This window comes from Mus caroli, unplaced genomic scaffold (assembly GCF_978045245.1).
Source record: "Mus caroli unplaced genomic scaffold, Mus_caroli_1 scaffold_17, whole genome shotgun sequence".
NCBI lineage: Eukaryota > Metazoa > Chordata > Mammalia > Rodentia > Muridae > Mus > Mus caroli.
Window position 1 is genome coordinate 29,012,399 of NW_028227272.1, and position 25,754 is coordinate 29,038,152.

At 41.1% G+C, this 25,754-nt stretch overlaps 1 protein-coding gene across 5 annotated transcripts in view; it reads right to left on the reverse strand.

Moving 5' to 3' along the window:
* The window catches only part of Pak2 (p21 (RAC1) activated kinase 2), a 64,860-nt gene that overhangs the window by 12,547 nt on the left and 26,559 nt on the right, over window positions 1–25,754 (reverse strand). For 4 of the 5 annotated variants that reach the window (XM_021184745.2, XM_029470465.2, XM_029470463.2 and 1 more), the window contains exons 2-9: window positions 20,542–20,749; window positions 12,045–12,145; window positions 9,337–9,484; window positions 8,585–8,616; window positions 7,192–7,299; window positions 5,544–5,676; window positions 3,026–3,089; window positions 686–734 (exon numbers count right to left, since the gene is read on the reverse strand). In XM_021184745.2, coding sequence (XP_021040404.1) covers window positions 686–734; window positions 3,026–3,089; window positions 5,544–5,676; window positions 7,192–7,299; window positions 8,585–8,616; window positions 9,337–9,484; window positions 12,045–12,145; window positions 20,542–20,728 — 822 coding nt within the window. In that variant the 5' untranslated portion in view covers window positions 20,729–20,749. Of the gene's footprint in view, window positions 1–685; window positions 735–3,025; window positions 3,090–5,543; window positions 5,677–7,191; window positions 7,300–8,584; window positions 8,617–9,336; window positions 9,485–12,044; window positions 12,146–20,541; window positions 20,750–25,003; window positions 25,106–25,754 lie in introns of those variants that run through there. The other variant, XM_021184746.3, reaches the window with a different exon arrangement.

Below are 25,754 nucleotides of genomic sequence, written 5' to 3' on the forward strand. Positions count from 1 at the left end.
TCCCACGGAGCCATCTCATTGACCAACCCTAGATTTATCTTCAAGTTTACTAACTATATAAAAAATTAATTTTTAAAATTCAAAACTGGTACATATTTTAAAAATATTTCTTTTTTTGTGATACTAAACATATTCATTCTTTATTCACCTAACATAATAACTGCTGTGAAGACTTGGCAGATCAATTCTTTTTTTTTTTTTTTAAGACTTATCTATTATTATATCTAAGTACAGTGTAGCTGTCCTCAGACACACCAGAAAAGGGTGTCAGATCTCATTACAGATGGTTGTGAGCCACTACGTGGTTGCTGGGATTTGAACTCGGGACCTTTGGAAGAGCAGTCAGTGATCTTAACTGCTGAGCCATCTCTCCAGCCCCCTGGCAGATCAATTCTTATGCCAGCTCTAGGGCTAGGGAGATAGCTCAGCTGGTAAAGCTCTTCCAACCACTGAGATCTGAGTTCCTTCCACTCCAAACGCTGCTGTGGTGGCATGCACTCATAAAACCAAGGCTAGGGAAGTGCATGCAGGCAGACCCGCTGGCTTCCTGGATAGCCAGCTTCACTTATTTGGTGAAGACAGCCTCTGGTCACTGCACATTCATGTGCATGGAAGCATGCATCGATTCTCCTTTTCCCTATACAAAGAGCCAACATGCAAACATGCAGACTTGCACAGTAGCTACCTCTTGCCCCAGGGCCACATCAGTCGCAGTGAAAACTGTCCCAGAAGCCCTGTAGGAAAAGACAGAATGAAACTCAAGTTCTTAAATGATTGTATTTACACAATTCAAAGCTTTCAGGCTTTGAACAACTAAAGCAAGATTTAACACGTTATAGACTCAAGAGTTATGCAAAACAAAGAGGAAAATTCTTACAGCCAAGCCTTACACATGAAGTATTTCAGACTATAAAAATATAGAAAAAGCAGAACACACTTACAAATCTACTTCTGTGCTTAAGAAAAAAAGAAGTGGTGTGGTGTGGTGGTGCACACCTGTCAGCCCAGCTCTCAGGGGATGGAGACAGGGAATTTCAGGCCAACCTGGTCTATATAGTCTATACAGTGAGTTCCAGGACAGCCAGGGTATGTAGAGAAAGATCGTGTCACACGAAAAAAAAACAAAAACCAAAAAACAACAAAATCCAAAATATCCAAAACAGAAAACAAACCAAAAAAAAATAACCCTTTTTCTAAAAAACAAAGACCTACGGCAGGGTATACGTGCCTAGGACCTGCACAGAGTGTGAGGCAGGAGGGCGATGCTGACTCAGCGCTAGTTTGGATATCAGAGAGTTTGTCTCAAGAAAACAAAACTCAAACCAACCACCAAAATCAAATAATGATAAACCTGAGGGCTGCCTCCTACTCTTGTAACAAGACCCTCTGGTGTATATGTTCTGTGTATATCCTGGGTTTGATGTGTGTAGAAAGAGTATCCATGTCTGTATGGATGTAGCACATAATAATAATAATAATAATAATAATAATAATAATAATAATAATAATAAATTTGCTTAGGCAAGAAATAGAAGGTGGGACATCCTGGAGGAAAAAGAATTCTGGGAGAGAGCCAGGCAGGAGATTCACCTGGGAAGATGTGAGGAGACAGATGCATGGTATCTAAGTATAGGTAGCCAGCCACGTGACAGAATGTAGGTTAAAATAATTGGGTTATCTAAGTTATGATCAAGTCAGAGAAAAGACTAGATAAATGATCAAGGAATTTGTAAATATATTTGGAGTCTGAGTCTCTTTCTGGAAGCATGGGGCTGGGAGGGAGAACCAGACCTAACTTTACAGATGGGTACCATTCCTAGCCTTTTTTTTTTTTTTTTGAACTTCTAATCATAAAAAGACATGGGCATGTTTCTTAAGAAAATATATTTGGCTTTATTTTTAAGCTTCACAATATTTTGTCTCATGAATTTCTCTGCAATTTCAACACTGGATTTATAATTGTCATTCATACACATAAGAATTACTTTTGCTCATTCATCACTATTACTATGTAACTTATCTATTATTTGTAAAAATACAAAGGTTAAAAGAAGCCAGAGAAGTAGTTAAGTAGCAGAGCTCTTGCCTAGACGCATGTAGCTCTCTCTAGGTTTAATCCTCAGCATTGAAAAAAAAGGTGATTTTCATTTTCATTTTTTCTGTTATTAAAACCAGTGCTACAAATGAGACTTGTAGAGAGAATAAAGCAAAAAAAAAAAAAAAAAAAAAACAATACTGCCAAAAGCCTGCAGTAAGTATTTCAATTGTCTTTAAAATATACTATGAGTGTAATTTTTCTATCTATCTGATCCCTCACCACCTATGGGAAATGACATACAGCAAAAAGCAATGAAAACTCCACACAGTGACACAACTGTAGTCACAGCACCAGGGAAGCAAAGGATGGAGGATCACTAAGATTTAACTACACAGTGCATGTGGGGCAGCCTGGGCTACATAGGGAAACCTTATTGAAGAAGAAGATGATGATGATGGAGGAACTGAAAAGGAGGATTAGAATAGGGTCAGGGAAAGAGGGAGACGGGGGAAGAGAGGGCAGACAATGTAAAGCTACCATTAACCAGTGCTGGACTACGCTTATTTTTTTGAGACAGGTCTCACTATGAGCTAAAGCTATTCTCCAACCTGTGGCAATCCCTCAGGTAATGAGTTTGCAAGTGTGTATAATTACAGCCAACTTAGAAGTGCAGTTTTGCCGGGCGTGGTGGCGCACGCCTTTAATCCCAGCACTCGGGAGGCAGAGGCAGGTGGATTTCTGAGTTCGAGGCCAGCCTGGTCTACAGAGTGAGTTCCAGGACAGCCAGAGCTGTACAGAGAAACCCTGTCTCAAAAAACCAACAAAACAAAACAAAAACAAAAGAAGTGCAGTTTTATTTTACTATAAATACATAATATACATCCAACTGTGTTATGTATTTACAATCTCCCAGGCAGAACAGTTCTGTGCTCAGTGTCAGAGGGAGGTGCCATAGTGAATATGATGTCAGAAGAGAGCAACACTTACCCTTGCCCAATTTTTTCATATCTTGTGTATTTTTTCTTTGGGTCCCCTATGCTCACAATAGTTCCTGTTTTAAACAAAAATTAGAAATCAGTCAAGCAAACTTAATGCAAACAAAATTTGACAATTATTCATTTTAATAATCTACACTAATTATAAAAGTGTTTTTCCATACACCAAGCTTCAAAAATAATGTTTTAAATAATCAATACTAAAGACAAATAATTAGGGACTGGAAAAATGTCTCAATGGTTGAAAGCACAGAAACTGGGTCCAGTTCCAAGGACCCACATAGTGGTTCACATTGTCCCAGAACTCCAGTTCCAAGGGATCCCACACCCACCTCTGCCCTCTGCTGGCACCAGGTATGCACTCAGTACACATACATACATACATACACGCATACATACATACATACAACCATACCAAACACACACACACACACACACACACACACACACACGCACGCACAGAAAGGGCTTAATACACAGAATTTTAAAGTTGAGACTTAAGAATAAGAAGCAATAAAAGGTGGTTGCATTTTTCCATCAGTTGGAATGTTTGTTTGTTTGTTTGAGTCAGGGTTTCTCTGTGTAGCCCTAGCTGTCCTGGAACTCCCTCTATAGACCAGGCTGTCCTCAAACTCAGAGATCCACCTGTCTTTTGTTTCCTGAGTGTTGGGATTAAAGGTGTGCGTCACCATCGTTGACAAGGTTAGACTTCTTAATCACTTTCTTAGAAATCATGACATTTTAGTATAACCAATTGCCTTTATAAGCCTAAAACTCATGGGGTCCTCAGAACGGAGTGATATATTACTAATTTAAAAACCAAAACCAAAACAATACACAGCTGAAGATAACCTTGAACTTTTTACCTTCTTGCTTCCAACTCACAAATGCTGGGATGCAAGTATTCAGCGTCCTATCATATTTATGTAATGCTGGGATCTAACATCTCAGTGCATGCTAGGCAAGGACTCTACTGAGTGAGCTCCATCCTCAGCCCTTTTCTTAGACTATTATTTGTTTGAGATAGCTCTGACTGACTCAGAACCTACTTGTAGCCTAGGCTAGCCTTGAAGTCATACCAATACTCTTGGCTCAGTCTCCCAAGTACTGAGATTTCACATAGAGTCTTCATGCCCATCTAGGACTTTGATAAACTGTGAAATTACTTACTAACAGAAATAATAAATGAATAAATAGCAGAGTAACCCATAAGTGGCTGTTCAAATGTTTCTAGTCCATCTTCTACTTTTCTGTATCCTTATAAAAACTAAGTAGGGAGCTGGAGAGGAGGCTCAGCGGGTTAAGAGCACTGACTGTTTTTCCACAGGTCCTGAGTTCAAATCCCAGCAACCATATGGTGGCTCACAACCATCTGTCATAAGATCCAATGCCCTCTTCTGGTGTGTCTGAAGACAGCTACAGTGTACTCACATACATAAAAATAAATAAATCAATAAATCTTTAAAAAAAAAACAAACTTAAGTATACTGAAAAAATCTTTAATGTGCTAAGAGATACTAAATTCAGAAAACTGTGGAAAAGTCGTAATTTAAATTCAGATTTACTATTAGGTCAAATGGGAAAAAAAATGACACAGCGCTGTCACTTGCTCAAGGTAAGACATGAACATGTGACACTAAGTCACAGTAGTCTACAAGTCTGCACCGCAAGCCGGCCACTTCACTCTGAGCTATACGACAAAGTCAAGCCCACAGTAAGACAAAGCTGCAGAGGGAGCCACAGTAAAGAGGACGAGATTCCTGAGCCGTGACTCGATGGCAGTGCCGCTGCCCTGGCTTACTGCTTGAAGTAGCAGCTTTCCCAAGAGAAGGAACGTGATGTATTTTTACAAAAGGCTAGGGTACAAGCAGGTCCACACTTTATAAAGTACTGAAGAATAAAAGCAGTAACTTTATGACTTAAACACTATCTACATGGAGTCTTTCCCTGACCCCCCCTCTTTTTCCTCTTCCTCCTCCTTATTCTCCTCCTCCCCCACCCCCACCACACCAGTGAGTGCTCTTTGGAGCTGCTGGAGATTTACGAGCAGATATTATTGTTACCTTTTAATGTGTGACCTAAGGAAACAACAAAGACCCTACCCACTACAGACTTTATGCTGACGTCCATTACAGAAGGTCACTTCCTTTAGGAAGATTTGTGTGTTTACCGTGTTGTGTACGGAGATCAGAACACAGGGATTGGTTCTCTTCTTTCTACACTTGGATCCTAGGGATGGAGCTCAGGTCGTGAGACTTGGTGTTGTGCCCTTTCCCAGAACTGTCTTGCCAGTCCGTAAGAGACATTTTTATATAAGTTTGTACTGAGAAATTGTAAATGCACATACAAACATACAAAGCCCCTTTGACAGAGTTTCAAATTATGTCCTTTCCATGTGGTTGGCAGGGATCAAAGTTTTGCACACACTAAGCAAGTACTCCCAGATGAGCAACAAATATCCCCAGACCTGGGACAAATGTTTTTACAAAAATGAAGAACAGACTGCATACTTAATTTCTCCATAATCTCTTCATCGGTCATCTTGGCTTTCTTTTTCTGTTTGTCTGAAGACTTGGCACCACTGTCAACATTAGAATCACCAACTGGAGCAGGAATGGGGTCGATGACAGACCGTGTGTAAATCTGCAGAGATATACTTGATGAGACTTAAGGAAAAACATTTTCAGATGATCTTGGTAGCAGAAAATTCCTTGTTTCCTCCTCCCACTGTTTTGAAGAATGGGAACAGTACAGTCACACAAGGAACACACAGCTAACAGGCACAGTGGTGCATGTCTATAAGGCAACAGGTATAATGTGGTACACAGATATACGCATAAAATAAAAATCCTAAAAGAGCAAGCTAGGCATGGTGATACGCACTTGTATTTGGGTGCTTGAGAGGCAGAGGCAGAGGTCAGGAGTTCCAGGCCAGCATCAGCTACATAGTGAGTTTGAAGCCAGCCTAAACTACATGAGACCCTGGCTCAAAATGAACCCCAACATAATCTACTAAGAGAAAAGAATAGGGGTTTTGATATTGAAATAACTGTAACTACCTGCCCTGTAAATTTTACACAAATTCAACATTTCCCTTTCCTTTCAAGCAGCCTGTCCTGAGTCAGAAAGAACAGGCGTGTATCCCTGCACCAGTCAGAGCCGTCTGCTGAGCCTGCTCCGTCCCGCAGCAGCACAAGCATCAGTCAGCATGCCGTCTCACCACACAGCGGGAAGGGCAGTGCTGGAGAGTTCCTTAGTGCATGGAGCCACTCTTAAAATTCTCTTAGTTGGTGAGTTAATTTCTGTCTTAAATAATACCTCTTCATTGGACAGACAGCCTTTTGAGAACAAGATTAAAATATATAATCCAGGGAACAGCAATGATCTAAGTTTTAGATATAATAGTAACCTATATTGAGAAACCTAAAGAAATAAACACTCTTTAGAATGGGGAAAAATGTAGAAAGGAAAGCCTCATGAGTTAAGTAGTTTAACTTCTGAAGAAGCTGTCAATTGTCTTGCCTGTTTGCTATCTGAGAGATGGGGTCCAGCATATTAGTATGCAGCGCTAGCTGGCCTGAAACTCACGGACACTACCTGCCATGCTGGGATTAAAGTTGTACACCACCACACCCACTCAGGACATTATGTTTCAAAGTTGTTTTTATGAATTTTAATTTACTTATTGTGTTTTATGTGTGCACACATGTCCTAATGTGCACGTGGCAGTCAAAGGACAACTTGCAGGAGTGAGTTCTCTCCCTCTACCATATGGGTCCCAAGGATTAGATGCCAGCTGTCAGGCTTGCTGGCTGAGGCATTTCATCAGTTCCAAAAAGCAGGTTCTGAAATATAACTAAGTTTCTCCACAATACAGTATTATTATTATTATTTTTTTTTTTTGGTATTTCAAGACAGAGTTTCTCTGTATAGCCCTGGCTGTCCTGGAACTCACTCTGTAGACCAGGCTGACCTTCAACTCAGAAATCTGCCTGCCTTTGCCTCCCGAGTGCTGGGATTAAAGGCGTGCGCCACCACTGCCCAGCCACAACACAGTATTTTAAACTCAAAGGCCTTTTAACATTTTGACAGCAAGTTCAAGCACACACCAATTATTTCAAAAGACACACAGTTGCGGGTCATCAGCCTGTCACTCACTGATTTTGTATGATCTGGCCGAGGGGCAATGACGGGAGGAGCAGCGTCTTCATCGTCGTCGTCTTCCTCTGTCACTACAGCTGATGTCTCTGACCCCTTCGTGTTCAGCTACATTCATCACAGCAGCAAAAAGAGGATAAACCAGTAACATCAAAGGTTAAAATGGGGCTCCCCTATAAAAACAGTCTTAAAAGTTTATTTCTTCAATAGCTAATATAAAAACTACCGAACACTGGTTCCAATACAACCAATTAAAAAGTAAAGGAATATATACAGTGAGTATCACTTCATTTCAGTGGGAGGGGACTCTGCTAATGACTGATCCTGAGGTCTGTGTATGGTGTGACTGCTCTACCACTGAGTTATGTTCAGAGCTCCCGAGTACTCTGGGGCACTATTCCTGCCCTTTACATAAGCACACACAGTGCTCTGTTAAGTAAGTTATCTTCTTAGGACCAAACTGAAGTTCTCTGGACTCTGTAGATATAAACTCCATTTTGAGGAATTTAAAAGATCCAGATTCACCAGTTAACAAAGCAAGAAAAGGAGCTGACAAGTTTTTGGTTTTTTTTTTAAACTATTTAGAATGTGACACAATTTACCACACTCAGAACGGTACTGGTAGGGGTTATGGGGAGGAGAGACTATGCCATCCAGCTCACCATATTCAGGTTCAGTCTGGAAACAGTGGAAGAGTAATTCAACTGCAGTGGAAGCCATTATAAAGATTAGTTACTTTAAACTGCCCAACAAGCAAATCCTATCTACTTAATATGGTTTCTTCAATTAATCAAATGGCTAACTTAAGAAAGAAAGAAAGAAAGAAAGAAAGAAAGAAAGAAAGAAAGAAAGAAAATAAGAAAGGAAGAAAGAGAGAGAGAGAGAGAGAGAGAGAGAGAGAGAGAGAGAGAGAGAGAGAGAAAACAAAGAGGTATTTCTCTGATGGCTAATTTTACTTTATTTTTGGTTTTTTGAGATATGGTCTTGCTAGTCACCCAGTCCTTCAAATTCCCAGTGATTTTACAACCTTGGCCTCTTGAGAGCTGGGGTTGGAGACATGGCGACCACATTTACAATTGATCATAGCCAAAAGGCCGAGAAGCGATGGCTACCACATTTAACTATTTAAAGATCTATTTATTTTATGTATGAGTACATTGTTGCTATCCTCAGACACACCAGTAGAGGGCAACAGATCCCATTACAGATGGTTGTGAGCCACCATGTCATTGCTGAGAACTGAATTCAGGACCTCTGGAAGAGCAGCCAGTGCCCTTAACTGACGAGCAATCACTCCAGCCCCTTGTTCTTATATATTTACCAAGCAAATAAAAATAGACTTGTTCTAGGCAACCTAAATCAGAACACAAAGTATAATAAATTATTAACTTACTGCTGGTGTTCCAGAAGGGAAGCCATCTTTCTCTGAATGTGAAACAGAAAAGATATTTATTACCAAATTGAGAAAGAAAACTGAACTGGGAAATCACACACATACACACACACACACACACACACACACACACACACACACACACACACACACAAAGCAGCAGACAGGGTTTTATTATGTAGCCCTAGCTGACCTGATATTTGCTATACAGTCCCTGCTAGTTGTTGTTTCTCCCCCTACCCCCATCCGTATTTTAGATTTTATTTATTGCATGTATGGGTTAGGTGTATCCTTGGCTGCTGTGGAGCTAGACATACAGACCAGTATGGCTTTGAACATACAGAGCTGTCTACCTCAGCCTGCTGAGTGATGGGATTAAGGTGTTTTCCAAAACGCCGGATGAACAGCAAAGCACTGTCCTGTGAGAGCTGTGATTTATGTATAGTTAATCACTTCCACTACAGCCTACTCACAACAACCAACTCTAGAATGACCTTGTCTATACATTTAGACGCTTTGCCTTCCATTGCTGGAAGTCATTTAAAAGCATCATAGAGGAAAAGATTAAATAAGCAAAGAGCTCAAACATCCACCAACTCTATTTCTGGCAAAATGATAAGGTTAATATAATCTCCAGACATCAACACTCTCTAAAGGGCAGATTTATGCAGGAGAGAGGAGCGACAACAGCTATACTTCCATTGTTGACTGTCCCAGAAGGAATCTTCTATCCCCACTGTCTGGGGTCTTACCAGGAGGAGTGAAACTCAGGTACTTCTGTTTCACAGTGTTGGAGTCGTAGAACTTCAAGACATCCAGCACTGCCTGAGGGTTCTTCTTCTGCTCCAGTTTGGTAATGTTGGAGGTCTGCAACAGCCGTGCCCACTGTTCTGGCATGCCCTAACCAAAAGGAATCCATAAATGAGTTATGGTTTAATGCTCGAATAAAAACATTTCACAGGCCAATGACAATGCCTGCACAGCAGTGTTAGGGAAGGCTGTGAGCTGCTTCCCAGCTGTGTGGGTGCTGGGAACTGAACCAGGTCTTCTGCAAGAGCAAGTGCTAAGCCAGCTCTAGAGCCAGTACTTCCTTATTTTTGAAACAAAGTTTCAACTATTCCAGCTCAGCCTGGCCTGAAACTCAAAACAGTTGAGTCTCAGTTGCCTTCGTTGCCACAGCCGCCTTAGTGCTGGGATTACAGAAGTACAGTGGTTTTTATTTAGTTTTTCAGACAGGCTTTCTCTGTGTAACCCCAGCTGTTCTGGGACTCACTCACTCTGTAGACCCTGCTGGCCTCAAACTCAGAGATCTGCCCATCTCCCAAGTGCTGGGATTAAAACTGCATGCCACCATGTCCAGCCAAAAGTCTAGGGTTTTTTTTAAGGGACTATGTGGTCAAAGGTCGGACTCTAGTGTGGTCCTCCAGTACCTTCCAAATCTTGTTTGAGACAGGATCTTCTACTGGCCTAAAATGTTACCAAGCAGGTTGGGAGTGAAGGACCTTACCACAGCATTTGGCTTCTTATGTGAGTTTTAAGGAGGTGAATTCAAATCTTTTCATACTTGTGGGATAAGTAAGTATTTTGCCGACTGAGCCATCATTCTATCCCTAAAAGTCCATTTCTCTACGTCTTAGTTAGGGTTTTACTGCTGTGAACAGACTCCATGACCAAGGCAACTCTTTTTTTCTTTTTTAAAAGATTTATCTATTATTATATGTGAGTACACTGTAGCTGTCTTCAGACACACAAGGAGAGAGGGCATCAGATCTCATTATGGATGGTTGTGAGCCACCATGTGGTTGCTGGGATTTGAACTCGGGATCTTTGGAAAAGCAGTCAGTGCTCTTAACCACTGAGTCATCTCTCCTGCCCCCCAAGGTAACCCACGCCCCTCCCCAGACAGGGTTTCTCTGTGTAGCCCTGGCTGTCCTGAACTCACTCTGTAAACCAGGCTGGCCTAGAACTCAGAAATCCACCTGCCTCTGCCTCCCGAGTGCTGGGGTAAAGGCTTGCGCCACCACTCCCGGCAAGGCAACTCTTATAAGGACAACATTTAATTGGGGCTGGCTTACAGGTTCAAAGGTTCAGTCCATTATCATTAAGGCAGTATCCAGGCAGGCACGGAGCAGGAGGAGCTGAGAGTTCTACATCATCATCTGAACGCTGCTAGCAGAATACTCACTTCCATGGAGCTAGGATGAATGCCTTAGAGCCCACACCCACAGTGACACACCTACTCCAACAAGGCCACACCTTCCAATATTGCCACTCCCTGGGCTGAACACCTACACACACACCATCACACCCTGTATCTGTTTTTTGTAACTATAATTGATAGGCTTGGCTCTCAAAAGAGAAAACGGTCATTCAGTGACTAATTTCTTTGAAGGTTATTTCGTGTATGTGACTATTTTGCCTGAATGTATGTGTATGTCCACCTATATGCTTCGTACCCTCTGAGGTCAGAAACAGGTATCAGATACACTGGACCTGGAGTTGTAGATGGTTGTAAGCCACATGCTAGTACTGGAAATGGAACCCAGATCCTCTGCAAGAGCAATAAGTATTCTAAATTTCTGAGCCACCTTTCCAGCCCCAATCACTAATATTTTTATGACAAGCAAAAACCAGTAAGAATTGACAACTAACTCTAATCATGGTAATCAGTGTATAACCCCACACACTCTGATGCCTAAATGCAAGAGGATTCAGCATTCCAGTTTTTACTGGGACTTAGTGAGACTTTGCTTTAAACTATCTTCAACAAAAAAAGAAAAAGAATGATAACCACATAGGATAGAAAAGTTCAACAGCAGTCAGTGACTCCATAGTTATCACCCTAGCACATGGACGGCAGAGACAGGAGGACTAAATGAAGACGAGCCTTAACTACAAAATGACTTTTTGGGAGGCTACATAAAAGTCCTATCTCAAAAAACCAGAGAGAAAAATTGATTTCAAACCTAACATTGAACAAAATGCTTGAGTACCTCTTTTGGTTTCTTATTTTGACTGTGTGCCCATTGTCAGAGGTCAGAGGATCATCTCAGACATGGCTGTCTTCCTCCTTGAGACAGGTCTCCTGCTCTTACTACGTCATCATAACCACAGTAGCTGCCCCATGAGTGTCTTGTCCCCACTACACAGCAGGAGCACTACAACTATTTCATCTGGTTGGGTGCATGCTGGAGATTTGAACTCAGGTCCTCATACTTGCGCAGTAGATATTTCTTTCTCTCCTTCTTTTTGGAGACAGGGCTTCTCCATGAAGTCCTGGAACTATGTAGACCAAACTGGTCCTGAAGTTAGAGATCCACCTGCCTCTGCCTCCCCAGTGCTGGGATTAAAGGCGTGTGCCACCACTGCCCAACCAGTAAGCGCTTCTTTAAACTGAGCTATTCCCCAACCCTTTAGCACTTCTTTAAAGTCATAAACAAACCTCATTAGGTAAACTTACAGTGAACTCTCCCGTAACAGCATCAAAGCCAACATGGATGGTGTGCTCAAAATCAGATGGGGGAGAAATCTCTGGCCGTTCTTTTTCTTTCTTTTTACTTCCTGGGGGATGGGGAGAAAATTATCTCTTTAAACAAGGCTATTTATGGCATTTATTACTGCATTTGTAATGTCCTGAAACCAATTATGAATGAAATTATGATAGGAAACTAATTGATATACACGACATGCACCATGCTGGACACAATTTACGGACGCCTCTTGTGAAAGCGACCATCTTTCCCTCCCTCCTCCTCCAGCCTGCTTTTCTGAGACAGGCCTCATTCTCCAGCCCACACTGGCCTAAAATTCAGGGCAATTCTCCTGTATAGTCTAAGACTATTAAGGTTGAATACATGAGCCACAATACCTGGCTTACACTTTCCTTTTTATTACAGTTTGTAAATATTACATCTTTAAATTACCCAACTCTCCTTAGTTGTACTGTAAAAAAAAAATTGCAACATTCTTACAACATCAGTAACATTTTTTGCACATTCAAACACATCAATTCCTTCTCCTCCTCTAATCTGTAGCTCTTAAAACCAAGGATCTATTTCTGGATGTTCTGCTCTCTTAAGATCATCTGTCTATCATTATGCCAATCCTGTCTTGATTACTGTCATCCTTATAACAAACATTCAAAGTATAGTCTACGTCCTTTTTTTTGTACTTTTTTCAAATCTGCTGGGATTATTTCAGGTCCTCTACATTTCTATATGAAAATAACAATGTTTCACATTTCTACAAAAAGCCTCCTCGGGCTAGGACAGGAATTGCATTAATCTATAAATCAACTTAGAATTTATATACATCTTGCATTCTGATCCATGGCCAACAACAAATTGTGGTTGCTGGGAATTGAACTCAGGACCTCTGGAAAAGCAGTCAGTGCTCTTAACCATTGAGTCATCTTTCCAGCCCCCTGTTCGGTTAATTTTAAATACTCATACCAAGAATTATTACTCATTGTTCTTTGATCACTGTTTTCCTCTGATAATAATTTTTTCTTTTTAAATATTTGTTTGTTTGTTTATTATATGTAAGTTCACTATAGCTGTCTTCAGACACTCCAGAAGAGAGCACCAGATTTTGTTACAGATGGTTGTGAGCCACCATGTGTTTGCTGGGATTTGAACTCAGAACCTTTGGAAGATCAGTCGGCAATCTTAACCGCTGAGCCATCTCACCAGCCCAATAATTCTCTTGTTTCATGAATTTGTCTTCTTTCCTTAAAGGTTATGCTGTGTATACATGTATGTTGGCTGAGTTATTTGGCTTATTGGTTTTCTACTTAAGTGGAATGCTTCTTTTAAATTTCTATTTAATAAAATTATAGATTTTTGGATATAGATTTTTAGCCTTGGCTGGCCTCACAAGCATATGTCATCTGGTACTCCCTGTTGCTCTGGGCTCTTCTGTCTTCACATTTTCTTCAGATGTCTGGTGACTCTTTGCTGTCCACTTTTACAGAAAAACATTACATGATTAACTGGGAGACAAGCTAGATCAAAGATGAGGACAGGGTTCAGTGTGTCAGAAGTACTTTCCCCAGAGAAACCTTCCAATGTCTGCTCTGAGGGTTGGACAGGCAGAAAGTACTCTGAAAGCAAGGCAGACAAAAGTTTTGTGTGATGACATGGACCAAATCTTTACTTTTTATTCTGATGCTTCAACTTTCTAGATTTTCCAATGAGAACATACGTATGGCCTGCTAGTGCAGTGAGATGGTGAATCCTGACACAGGTACTAGATGTAGACTTAAGTACTTCCCCACTCTCCTTCGCTACAGTTTCTAAATCCTGAGCTAGAGAGTCTTAGACAAGAACATGGTTCCCTTCTTGCTCACACTCCACTTTGCAACCACTGTCTATCCACTTAGGCAGGTGTGGTCTTTCTTTCTACTGCAATCTTCTCAGTGCATGCTGAGAATTCCTGGGCCCTGATGCCTCTCTTCCTTTTATTTACCATTACAGTGACTTGAAAAAAAAAATGCCTTATAAACTGTCATTTTAGTTGGGTTTTCAGGTTTGGCATGCACAAGCATGTACACAGAGAGAGAGAGAGAGAGAGGGAGAGAGAGAGAGAGAGAAAGTATTTTAAAATAAAATATTTCAATATCTTAATACCCAAACTTATTTAATTCCACTTGTTTCTCACAAGGACTTGTCCCAGTGGGGAGAGCAAAGTGTTTGATACAGAATCTGAAGAATTAGAAATGTGGCCCATAGGTCAGGTTTAACCAAAAGATTCTACTGCAGTGCTGTCTGAGAGTCTGTACATACGACGGTAATAAACACGCCAGCACATGCTTTTCTCTGCTCACAATGACACTACTCATCTAGCACTCACAGAAAACAATACCACTTTTTGACCAGTAATGACACATTTCTGAAAAATGTCCATACTTCCTCTAGCCCCTCCAGGTACATATATTTATCAACAAGAGATGTGGCAAGAAGGCAGGTTACATCAATTATGGAAAGGAGTAGAGGGAAAGCAATTATTAAGCTTGCAAAAAATTTTGTCTTTACGAAAACACACAATTACACCTTCCCTATGCAACCTTTCATTTTCCACAGACTGACTCGAGTAATCGGAGGCTGGAACTTCTAGTTCTCTTTTTGTCCCTGTACTTACACTCATACTGCAAACAGGAGAAAGTATTTGCTGGCTATACACTAATAGCTTAATTTGTATACCGTTTTTGTAGAAATGACAGAGAAAGAAAACCTTGTGTATTAAGAAAAACATTTAAAAAAAAAAAAAAAAAGACCCTCCTCTGAAGCTTTTCTCCTGTTCTCCTGGGAACTTCCTCACCATTTCCCAATGTATATTACTGGGAAAGATGCTATATGTCCTTGATCATGGGTATCTAGTCCAATGTGGGCATCAACTTCAAGCTATATAAACTACACTGTCCCACACTATCCTAACAGTCCAGCCAGCTGTTTCACAGGGTGACCATCTGAGTTCCAGAAGATCACCATAGTTCTGATGGCCAGGTTATAAATAAGGAAGGCAGCTGGTATGCACAGAATGTTTCATAAATGTTAAGGGCTATAGAAAATGTAACAGGAAAACATGAACGTGACTAAGCAGCCCAGAGATGGACCAAGATACATTAGTCCAATCAAATAAAAATGATAGGCAAGTAAAGTGCCTCGGTGGGTAAAGATCCCTGCTGCCAAGCCTGACGACCTGAGCTTGATCCCCTGGACATGCGTGGTAGGAGGAGAGAACCAACTCTCACAAGGTGTCCTTTCACTTCTACACATGCACCCTGATTCAAAGCCACTTGCATGCACACAGGCTTAATGTAAATTTGTTTGTTTGAAACAGTACCTCTCACAATATCTTGCCCTGGCTGTCTGAGAACTCACAGAGATCTTCCTGCTTCTATCTTTGCTTCCTGAGTGTTGGGAATAAAGCTATGTCTCCACTCCTGGCCTTTTTTTTTTTTTTTTTCTTAAGATATAGTTTCTCTGTATAGTCCTGGCTCCTATGGAATGCTTTCTATAGACCAGGCTGGCCTTAAACTCAGAGATCTGCCTGCCTCTGCCTCCTGAGTGTTGAGATTAAAGGTGTGCACCACCACTGACCAAAAACAAGGAGGAGGAAGAAGAGGGGAGGAGGAGGAAAAAGAGGAAGAGGAAGGAGAGGGGGCTGGAGAGATGACTCAGTGGTTAAGAGCACTGACTGCTCTTTCAGAGGTCCTGAGTTCAGTTCCCAGCAACCACATGGTGGCTTACAACCATCTGTAATGGGATCTGATGCCCTCTTCTGGTATGTCTCATACATAAAATATATAAATAAATCTTTTTTTAAAAAAAGAGAAGCCGGGCGGTGGTGGCACATGCCTTTAGCCTTTAGTCCCAGCACTTGGGAGACAGAGGCAGGTGGATGTCTGAGTTCAAGGCCAGCCTGGTCTACAGAGTGAGTTCCAGGACAGCCAGGGCTACACAGAGGAACCCAGTCTCGAAAAAAACAAAACAAAACGAGAAAAAGAAGAGGAGGAGGAGGAAGAAACCCTAGATTTAGTGAAGAAATATATTCATGTTTAAAAGTATAAGTCCATTTTCCACGTTTGCTTGTCATAGACCATGGAAACTTCTTGAATCACTTCTGAAACCTATTTAATAGCAAAACAGCAGCAGTAGGAAGAGGCAGTAAAATCCCAAGCCATATGTTGACATGAAATCTTAAGGCTGCCTTTTTCTCCATTTCACCTAGCTGAAGTCACTGTGAAGAACAGCCTCATCTGAAGTTGAGCCTAGTGTCTTGCGATCCCAGCACTTGGCAGAATGAGCTGGAAGACCGCTGTGAATTCCAGAACAGGAAAGAGGAAGAAAGAAAACATTCATCTACTTGAACAGAAGACTCTTCTTTTCTTGTGATTTAGAATAGCTTCAAGCGAGAGAAACCAAACTTGTTCCATCACACACAAGGTATTTATTCTCAGGGAAGTAGGTGAAGTATAAACTAGTATTAACATTAATACTGGATTTCTGGGCAAGAAAGATGTTCACACATCATCTTTGTAACTCATCGGATATGAATATGCACACAGGCTGAATTATGGAGTGCAAAACTGCCTCAGTTGATGACTGTCCCACCAACTCAACACCTGCTATCTGACTAAGCTCATTGCCATTTTCATTATTAAAACTACCAAACTGGGCTGGTGAGATGGCTCAGTGGGTAAGAGCACCCAACTGCTCTTCCGAAGGTCCAGAGTTCAAATCCCAGCAACCACATGGTGGCTCACAACCACCCGTAACGAGATCTGGCGCCCTCTTCTGGAGTGTCTGAAGACAGCTACAGTGTGCTTACATAAAATAAATAAATAAATCTTTAAAAAAAAAAAAAAAACTACCAAACTGGTTGAGGGCTCCTGCAAAGCCGGACAGTTTCAAGGCAGTCAGTCTTAGACCTTGTTTCTGTATGGCTATTACCAGTACCTCAAATAGAAATGTGGTCAGTTCTCTTGTCCTGATTGAAATTCTGCAATGATTCCCCAGGGAAAAAAAATCTTAACTCCATACCACAGAATACCAGGCCCTTTGTGACCAAATCGTTCCCACCTTTTCTGCTGTGTGCAGTTCTGTGTGAATATCACACGTGTCTGTCATTATCAGGTGCCCTGCTGTTAAGTCACATTAGCCTGCAGTAAGTTCCATGAGTGCACATGCTCTTATGGCCTGGCCACTCTTCTCTAGGCACAGAACACACTTGGAATGCTGCTTCATTCCCACTCTTTAGTCTCAAGCTGTTTTCATTTCTGTAGGAAATACTCAAACTAGTCAGGCACCTTACACTAGCACTGCGGCACTTTTCATAGCTCACAATTACAAGCTACAACATCTGCCCACCTTGCTGAAATGAACGTAGGGTCTCACCATATGCTAGGCACTATGTTAACCCATGGGTTCTATAGTCCTAGCTCCACTAGCTTTTGGGCTAGAATCATAAGGGTAGGGACCATCTGCTGTGCTTATCATTTTACTCCTAGTGACTCAAACAGAGTATGCAAACATTAGTAGACAACCAAAAAGGATCCCTTCATGAACTGTTATAAAAAGTGTAATTCCATGGGGTTGTGTCAAACTGACAAGCTTTTCTTTTTGTTTTTTGTTTTTCGAGACAGGGTTTCTTTGTGTAGCCCTGGCGGTCCTGGAACTCACTTTGTAGACCAGGCTGGCCTTGAACTCAGAAATCCGCCTGCCCCTGCAGGCATGCAGCACTTTAATCCCAAATGCTGGGATTAAAGGCATGAGCCACAACCTCCCGGCACAAGCTTTTCTAATACAACTTAAAGAGTCAACTGAGTGAAACAACAACCTGGTGAGAGGAAATGTTCTATTTCATCAACAAGGGACCAATATCCAGAGTCGATGAGGAATTCAATAAGCAAAACAAACATCCTGAGGAAAAAAAGGATAAGTGACCTGAACAGATTCTTTTCTTTTTTGGGGGAGACAGGGTCTTACTCTGAAGCCTTGGCTGGCTAGTCTGAAACTCAAGAGACCTGCTTGCCTCTTCCAAGGTGTGTGTCACTACTCTCAGCCCTGACTGTTTGTTTGTTTGTTTGTTTTTTTGTTTTTTTTTTTTTTTTTCGAGACAGGGTTTCTCTGTGTAGCCCTAGCTGTCCTGGAACTCACTTTGTAGACCAGGCTGGCCTCGAACTCAGAAATCCGCCTGCCTCTGCCTCCTGAGTGCTGGGATTAAAGGCGTGCGCCACCACGCCCGGCTGTTTGTTTGTTTTTGAGACAAGGTTTCTCTGCATATCCCTGGCTATCCTGGAACTCACTGTGTATATCAGGCTGATCTTGAACTTAATAGAACTGCCTGCCTCTGCCTCTGCCAGTTCTTAAAAGAAGACATGTTGAAGCTGCATCAATCCATTCTGACTCTGACAGGTTATAGGATCAAATGTTATATTACCACTGAAGAATATGAACAATTCTTAATTTCTAATCCCAACTAATGTCGGATTTCAGAAGACTGCAGCCCCTATACTGTAATTTTTGATGTGTATGCTTAAGTAAGAGGACTATTTGTGGGAGCTGGTTCACTTTCATTATGTGTGTGCTGAGACTTGAACTCAGGCTTCATTCGTCTTGCCATCCTTCTATCAGCAGTGTCTTGGTCTCACTCTCTCTCACTGTCACACTGCACCTGCAATCAGGAACCTAGAAAGATGAATGCTCCTTCCCTTCACTCAGCTCCCCTTCCCCACTTCGACTGTCCAGGCCTGCAGCAAGGAGATATGCCACCCACAGCAAGGCAGGTGTTCCCACCTTGATTATAGATAAAGCTGACAACTGAGGTTAACCATTATAAGCAGGTACCCTCAAATATCACTGCTATAACTTAGTTATGGCTTGTTCTCTAATGGTTCACATCCTGCAGGCTTGATCCTCAGTCTGCAGTATAAAAAGAGTAAGGCACAGTTCTTTGTGCCTGGAATCCTTCATGTTCTTTGAGAGGTGGAAGCAGGAAGGCCAGCAGCCAGAAGACCTGTCTCAGCTACATACAGAGATTGATGCCAGCCTCAGCAATAGGAGACTGTCTAAACAAAACAAAACAAAAAAACCCCACAACAACAATAGACAGTATAGAAAGGTGGCTGGAACTTTAAGGGGAAGGACCTCACAGAAGGTACCTGGGTCATGACCACCTTCAGGATGAATTAATGTTGTGTCAGAGAGCACAATGACTTCTGAGTGAGCACATTCCCACAAAAGCTTGCTTCTGGATTTGAACACTCTCACAGCTTCCTCTTCTGAATCTTTACCATGCTGTGACACTGTTCTCATCTGACACTAGGGCTATGCTGATTGCAGTTTCTAGTTTCTACCCACCAGAAGCACAGATCAAATGAACAACAACCCCTTTTGGGGGAGTGGAGTAAGGGTTGAGACAGGGTTTCACTTACAAAGTCTTGGATGACCTGGAGCTTAATATGTAAAACAAGCTGGTCTAGAACTCATGAAGATCCAACTGCCTCTGCCTTCTGAGTGCTGGGATTTAACGTGTACACCACCACACCTGCATAAAGTACCCAGTCTTACTTTGTTAAAGCCACTCAGAATAGACTAGGGAAGTCAAAATGAAGGGCAGAAAATCACCATCTGCAGCAAGCACATTAAGCACAGTTTGATAAGGTAATCTTGCTATTGCCGGGTGTGGTGGCGCACGCCTTTAATCCCAGCACTTGGGAAGCAGAGGCAGACGGATTTCTGAGTTCGAGGCCAGCCTGGTCTACAGAGTGAGTTCCAGGACAGCCAGGGCTACAGAGAAATCCTGTCTCAATAAACCAACAACAACAAAAAAAAAAAAAAAAAAAAAGGTACTCTTGCTAGGTATGGCGGCACATACCCACAGCCAGGAGGATCAACAGCTTGGGCTAGACGGCAAGACTCTGAATGAATGAATTTGTTTGTTTTTGTTTTTTTTAAAAGACCAGATAACTCTAAATACTTCTAGGCTGGCTTTAAATTCCTGAGCTCAAATGATCCTCCTGTCTCAGTCTTTCAAGTTGGAGTTGAGAGTATGCCATCAAGCCCATGAGATTCTGTTAACAGAGCCTATTATCATCAAAGTGTTTTCATTCTTTCTTTATTTTAAAGATTTGTTTATTTTTACTTTGTATGAGTGTATGCCAGCATGTATGTATGTGCACCAGGTGCATGCCTGGTGTAGGTGGAGCCTATAGAAGCCAAAAAAGGGTGTTGGGTCCCCTGTAACTGCAGTTACAGACTGGTAAACTGTCCTGTGGGTGCTGGGGATCAAACCTAGGTCATTGCTGCAAGAGCAGCAAGTGCTCTCAACTGCTGCCATCTCTCCAGCCCTCACGTTTTCTTATTCTCATCTGAATTCACCATGAAGATATCAAGATGGGCAACAAACGTATCATAAGCCAATGTGAGACTTCTGAAATTATTGCAGCTGTTTACCTTTTTCTGTGCCAGAGAATATGGAGATGATTTTGTTCCTGGGTTTTTTTTCCTCTGGAACAGAAGGCAAAGGTTTCAAACTGTGATTGGCTGATAAAGGATCTTTTCCTCCGGTGCTAAAAATGGTACTGCTCATCCGCACTGGAGGTGCTGGGGGCTTGTCTTCTAGCTCTCCGTTATCAGACATGATTCAGAATTATGAAACAGCCTGAAAGAGACAACCCCAAAGCAGTCAATTAATCACAAGGTTAAAGACAGCATAGACAGCAATTCCCCCACCACAACTGCAAATTATAAAAAATGGGATCCAGTTACTGACATTTGCAAAATTTGGATAAAAGATCAAAGATAAAACAAATTTCATAAAACCAATCTCCACTAAATCGCCACAGAAACGTTTGAAGAACATGCTCACACTAACTCATTACAAGCAATTTACCTAAAGACTCTGAGATGATTCCAAAATACAGAAGAAATGTTTGTGTGCTGCCTCATTTTCGTCACCATGATACAAACTGAAATCACCTGGGAAGAACCTTTAGCTGAGAAACTGCCAACATCAGACTGGCCTGTGGATAAATCTGTGAGTGGTTTCTTAGCTAATGACTGATGTGGGAGGGCCCAGCTCACTGCTGGCAGTGCCCCCCTTGGGTGGGTCCTGGGTCACATAAGAAAGCAAGCTGTGCGAGGCACAGGGAAGGAACAAACTAATGAGTAGCATTTCTGCTTCAAGCTCGTGCCTCGGCTTTCCCTGATAACAGACTGCAATCTGTAAGCCAAATTAATATTCTCCTTCCCCAGGTTGGTTTTAGTCAGCATTTTTTATTTGTTTTAAATTTTTCATGTAATATGAGTGTTTCAACACAGCATTAGAGAAACAAATTACAACAGTTTGGATTTTTTATGATTTATTTTTACTGTATGTGCTATGTTTTGCCTGTGTGTGTGTGTGTGTGTACATGTGTGTGCTTATGTGCCCACGTACCAGAAGAGGAGGGTGTCAGATCTCCTGGAACTGGAGTTGCAGGCAGCTGTGAACTGCCATCTCCCCATATGCAGTTCTTTAGCTTATTATGTATTTTTAGAGCACTGATTGGTGTTTTGCCTGCATGTATGTCTGTGTGAGGGATACAAACTAACTATGTGGGTGCTGAGAATTTTCTGGAAGAGCAGCCAGTGCTCTTAACCTCTGACCCTTGAGACATCTCCCTAGCCCCCAGTTCCCTAGCTCTTAAACCTGCCAATCAACACTTCAATCTGAATGCACAAGAGCCTTGTGACTGATTTTGGTCTTTCGCATGAACTTTCCTAAAAGAATGTGTCACTAATCAAGACTGATGAAATGGAAATGAAAATACAAAGAATCAATGAAATGAAAATTTGGTTGTTCTCTGAAAAGAGTAAGATGATCAACAAACTCTTAGCCAAAATAAACAAAACAAAACACCCCAACAAAGAGAAGTTTAAAATTAAGAGACAAAGAGACATTATAACAAAGATCAATGAAATTCAGAAAATCATAAGGACATATCTTAAAAACTTACATTCCACTAAATTGTAAAATCTAATAGAAATGACCAATTTCTAGTTGTAGATAGCCTACTATATAATTAAACCGATAAGATAAATAAGTGAAGTAGATCTGTAATAAACAATAATATTGGGACAATTAAAAGAACAACTAAACCCTCCTAAGCAAAGTTCACACCCAGATCAGAGCTAAAGACATCCTCTTTCTCTGCTCTAATTTCTTTTTTTATTTTTTTTATTTATTTATTATATGTAAGTACACTGTAGCTGTCTTCAGACACTCCAGAAGAGGGCGCAAGATCTCATTATGGATGGTTGTTAGCCACCATGTGGTTGCTGGGATTTGAACTCTGGACCTTCGGAAGAGCAGTCGGGTGCTCTTACCCACTGAGCCATCTCACCAGCCCTAATTTCTTTTTTTAAAAAAAGATTTATTTATTATTATATCTAAGTACACTGTAGCTGTCTTCAGACGCACCAGAAGAGGGCCTCAGATCTTCTTAAGGATAGTTGTGAGCTACCATGTGGTTGCTGGGATTTGAACTCAAGACCTTTGGAAAAGCAGTCAGTGCTCTCACCCACTGAGCCACCTCTCCAGCCCTCTGCTCTAATTTCAATAGCACTTCAAGTCGTAGCTAGAGACAAGAGATCAGTAGTTTTCCTACACATTGACAGTAAACATTCTGAGAAAGCAGGGAAATAACCCCACAACTGTATACTGCCTCAAAACCAAAACAAAACAGTGGGATAAATCCAACCAAAAGAAGTAATAGACCTCTAAAATGAAACCTTTAAAACATCAAAGAAATTGAAGACACTAGAAGATGGAAAAAACCTACCACACTTTTGGATTAGTACAAGTAACATAAAATAGCCACCTGCCGGGTGTGGTGGCACACGCCTTTAATCCCAGCACTTGAGAGGCAGAGGCAGGTGCATTTCTGAGTTTGAGGCCAGCCTGGTCTACAGAGTGAGCTCCAGGACAGCCAGGGCTATACAGAGAAACCCTGTCTCGAAAAACCAAAAACCAAAAACCAAAAAAAAAAAAAAAAAAAGAAGCCAGCAAAAGCAATCTGTTGATTCACGGCAATCATCACATTTCTAATGCCACTCCTAACAGAAATAGGAGAATGAATTTTAAAGTTAAGAAAGAAGCACAAAAGACCTAGGGAACCAATGCAATCCTTAGCAAAAATAAGACTGCTAGAGGTAACACCATACCTGACGACTTCAGTTTACCAAGCCATGGTAACAACAACAGCATAGTACTGGCACAAAAACCAGAAATCCAGACCAGCTGAACAGAACTCAGATATGAAACTCCACAGCTACAAAACCTGGGGTTTTTAAGTCTCTTTTTTAAATTTTACTTTATTTATATAAGTACACTGTAGCTATCTTCAGACACACCAGAAGAGGGCATCAGATCCCATTACAGATGGTTGTGAGCCGGGTTGTGAGCAACCATGTGGTTGCTGGGAATTGAACTCAGGATCTCTGGAAGAGCAGTCAGTGCTCTTAACTGCTGAGCCATCTCTCCAGCCCCCAAAACATGATATTTATTTATTTATTTATTTATTTATTTATTTATTTATTTATTTATTTATTTTTGGTTTTTCGAGACAGGGTTTCTCTGTGTAGCCTTGGCTGTCCTGGAACTCACTCTGTACACCAGACTGGCCTCGAACTCAGAGATCCGCCTGCCTCTGCCTCCCAAGTGCTGGGATTAAAGGTGTGCGCCACTACACCCGGCTCCAAAACATGATTTTTTTTTATTATTATTATTTATTTATTTTATTATATGTAAGTACACTGTAACTGTCTTCAGACACTCCAGAAGAGGGCGCCAGATCTCGTTACGGATGGTTGTGAGCCACCATGTGGTTGCTGGGATTTGAACTCTGGACCTTTGGAAGAGCAGTCGGGTGCTCTTACCCACTGAGCCATCTCACCAGCCCCAAAACATGATTTTTGACAAAGATGTTAAGAATACACATTGGAGAAAAGACAGCCTCTTCAACAATCTGTGCTAGGAGAACTGATGTCCATATGGAGAAGAATTAGATCCCTGTGTCTCACCAAATCAACCTGAAATGGATCAAAGATCTTAATGTAAATTCTGAAACTGCTAGAGGGAAAACATTTAAGACACAGGCAAGGCACGGAGGCTCTGAACAGGACCCTTAAATTCTGAAACTGCTAAAGGAAAACTAGGGCAAACACTCAACACTGTTCTGAGTGAACTCTCACTCAGGAAATAAGGTCAACAAACGACAAACGGGACATCATGAAATGACAGCTTCTGTACAACAGAGGAAACAGTTAATCAAGTGAGAGGCAGCCCAGGTAATGAGGGGGAACTCATCCAGCTCGCTCTCTCTCTCTCTCTCTCTCAAGGTATATATGTCTCATAGAGGTTCAATAAAGTATATTCAGCCTTGGCTACTGCAACACAGTATCATCTATAAACTAAACAACTAAATCGCACACATACAAAAAAACCAAAAACTAATTTAATATTTTGGTTTGGGTCTCTTTCTATCCATGTGGCCCATGAACTGCAGGCTGGACATACCTGACAGAATATACAAAGAACAAAAACAAAAAAAAACCTAAATAACAACAACAACAACAACAAAACCAAACAGCACAATCAATTAATGGGCTAATGAAAATAACAGACAGTTGTCAAAAAATAAGGACCAGGGCTGGAGAAATGGCTCAGCGGTTAAGAGCACTGGCTGTTCTTCCAGAGGTCCTGAGTTCAATTCCCAGCAACCACATGGTGGCTCACAACCATCTGTAATGGGATCCGATGCCCTTTTCTGGTGTGTCTGAAGACAGCTACAGTGTACTCATATACATAAATAAACAAACAAACAAAAAAAAAATAAGGACCAGAGGGGGTGGCTCAGTAGCTAGTGGTGCTTACATTCAGGCCTGACAAACACTTTGATAGACTCCTATAAGGTGACAGGAAGAGAACTGAATTCCAACTTTGTCCTCTGGTACTGTGGCATTCGCAAACACATGGGCACAAAACAAATCTGAAATACAAACAGCAATAAACACATAAAGAATGTCCAGTCTCAAGACACCATCAGGAAAATGCAAATCAAGGCTAGGCTGAGATTCCAGCTTACCAGGAGTGAGAATGGCAGTCAACTAAGGGAACAAATAAATAAATACTATTAAGTAGTCCAAAGAAAATGCTTTTTTTTTAAAAATCTGAATTTGTTAACATTTAAAAACATATTTTGAGTAAACAGACTTACATCACATTCTTCTTTCCCTTTTGTACCCCAACTCCTCCCAGAGAGCCCCCTTCAAAACCTGCAATACCTTTTTTTATCATATTCTTTAAAATTTATAAAATATTATAACAATAAAAATGAGTATTATAAAAGTTGTTTGATATAAAACAACAATCAATTGAACAGTCTCATGTAGATGTTTGTCTACAGTAACTGAAAATACATGTTTTTCTCAATATGAATTTTAAATAACTCCAAATATACTAACTATATGACATTTTAAAATAATATACCACTATTAGTTTTTTAAATGAACATAAATAGATAAAAAGTCTTTTTGTTTGTTTTGTTTTAAGTAGAGCTTGAAATCTTGGCTCTTACTGTGGTACAAACACAAAATAACAGTTTTTGGACATTGGAGTTCATTTT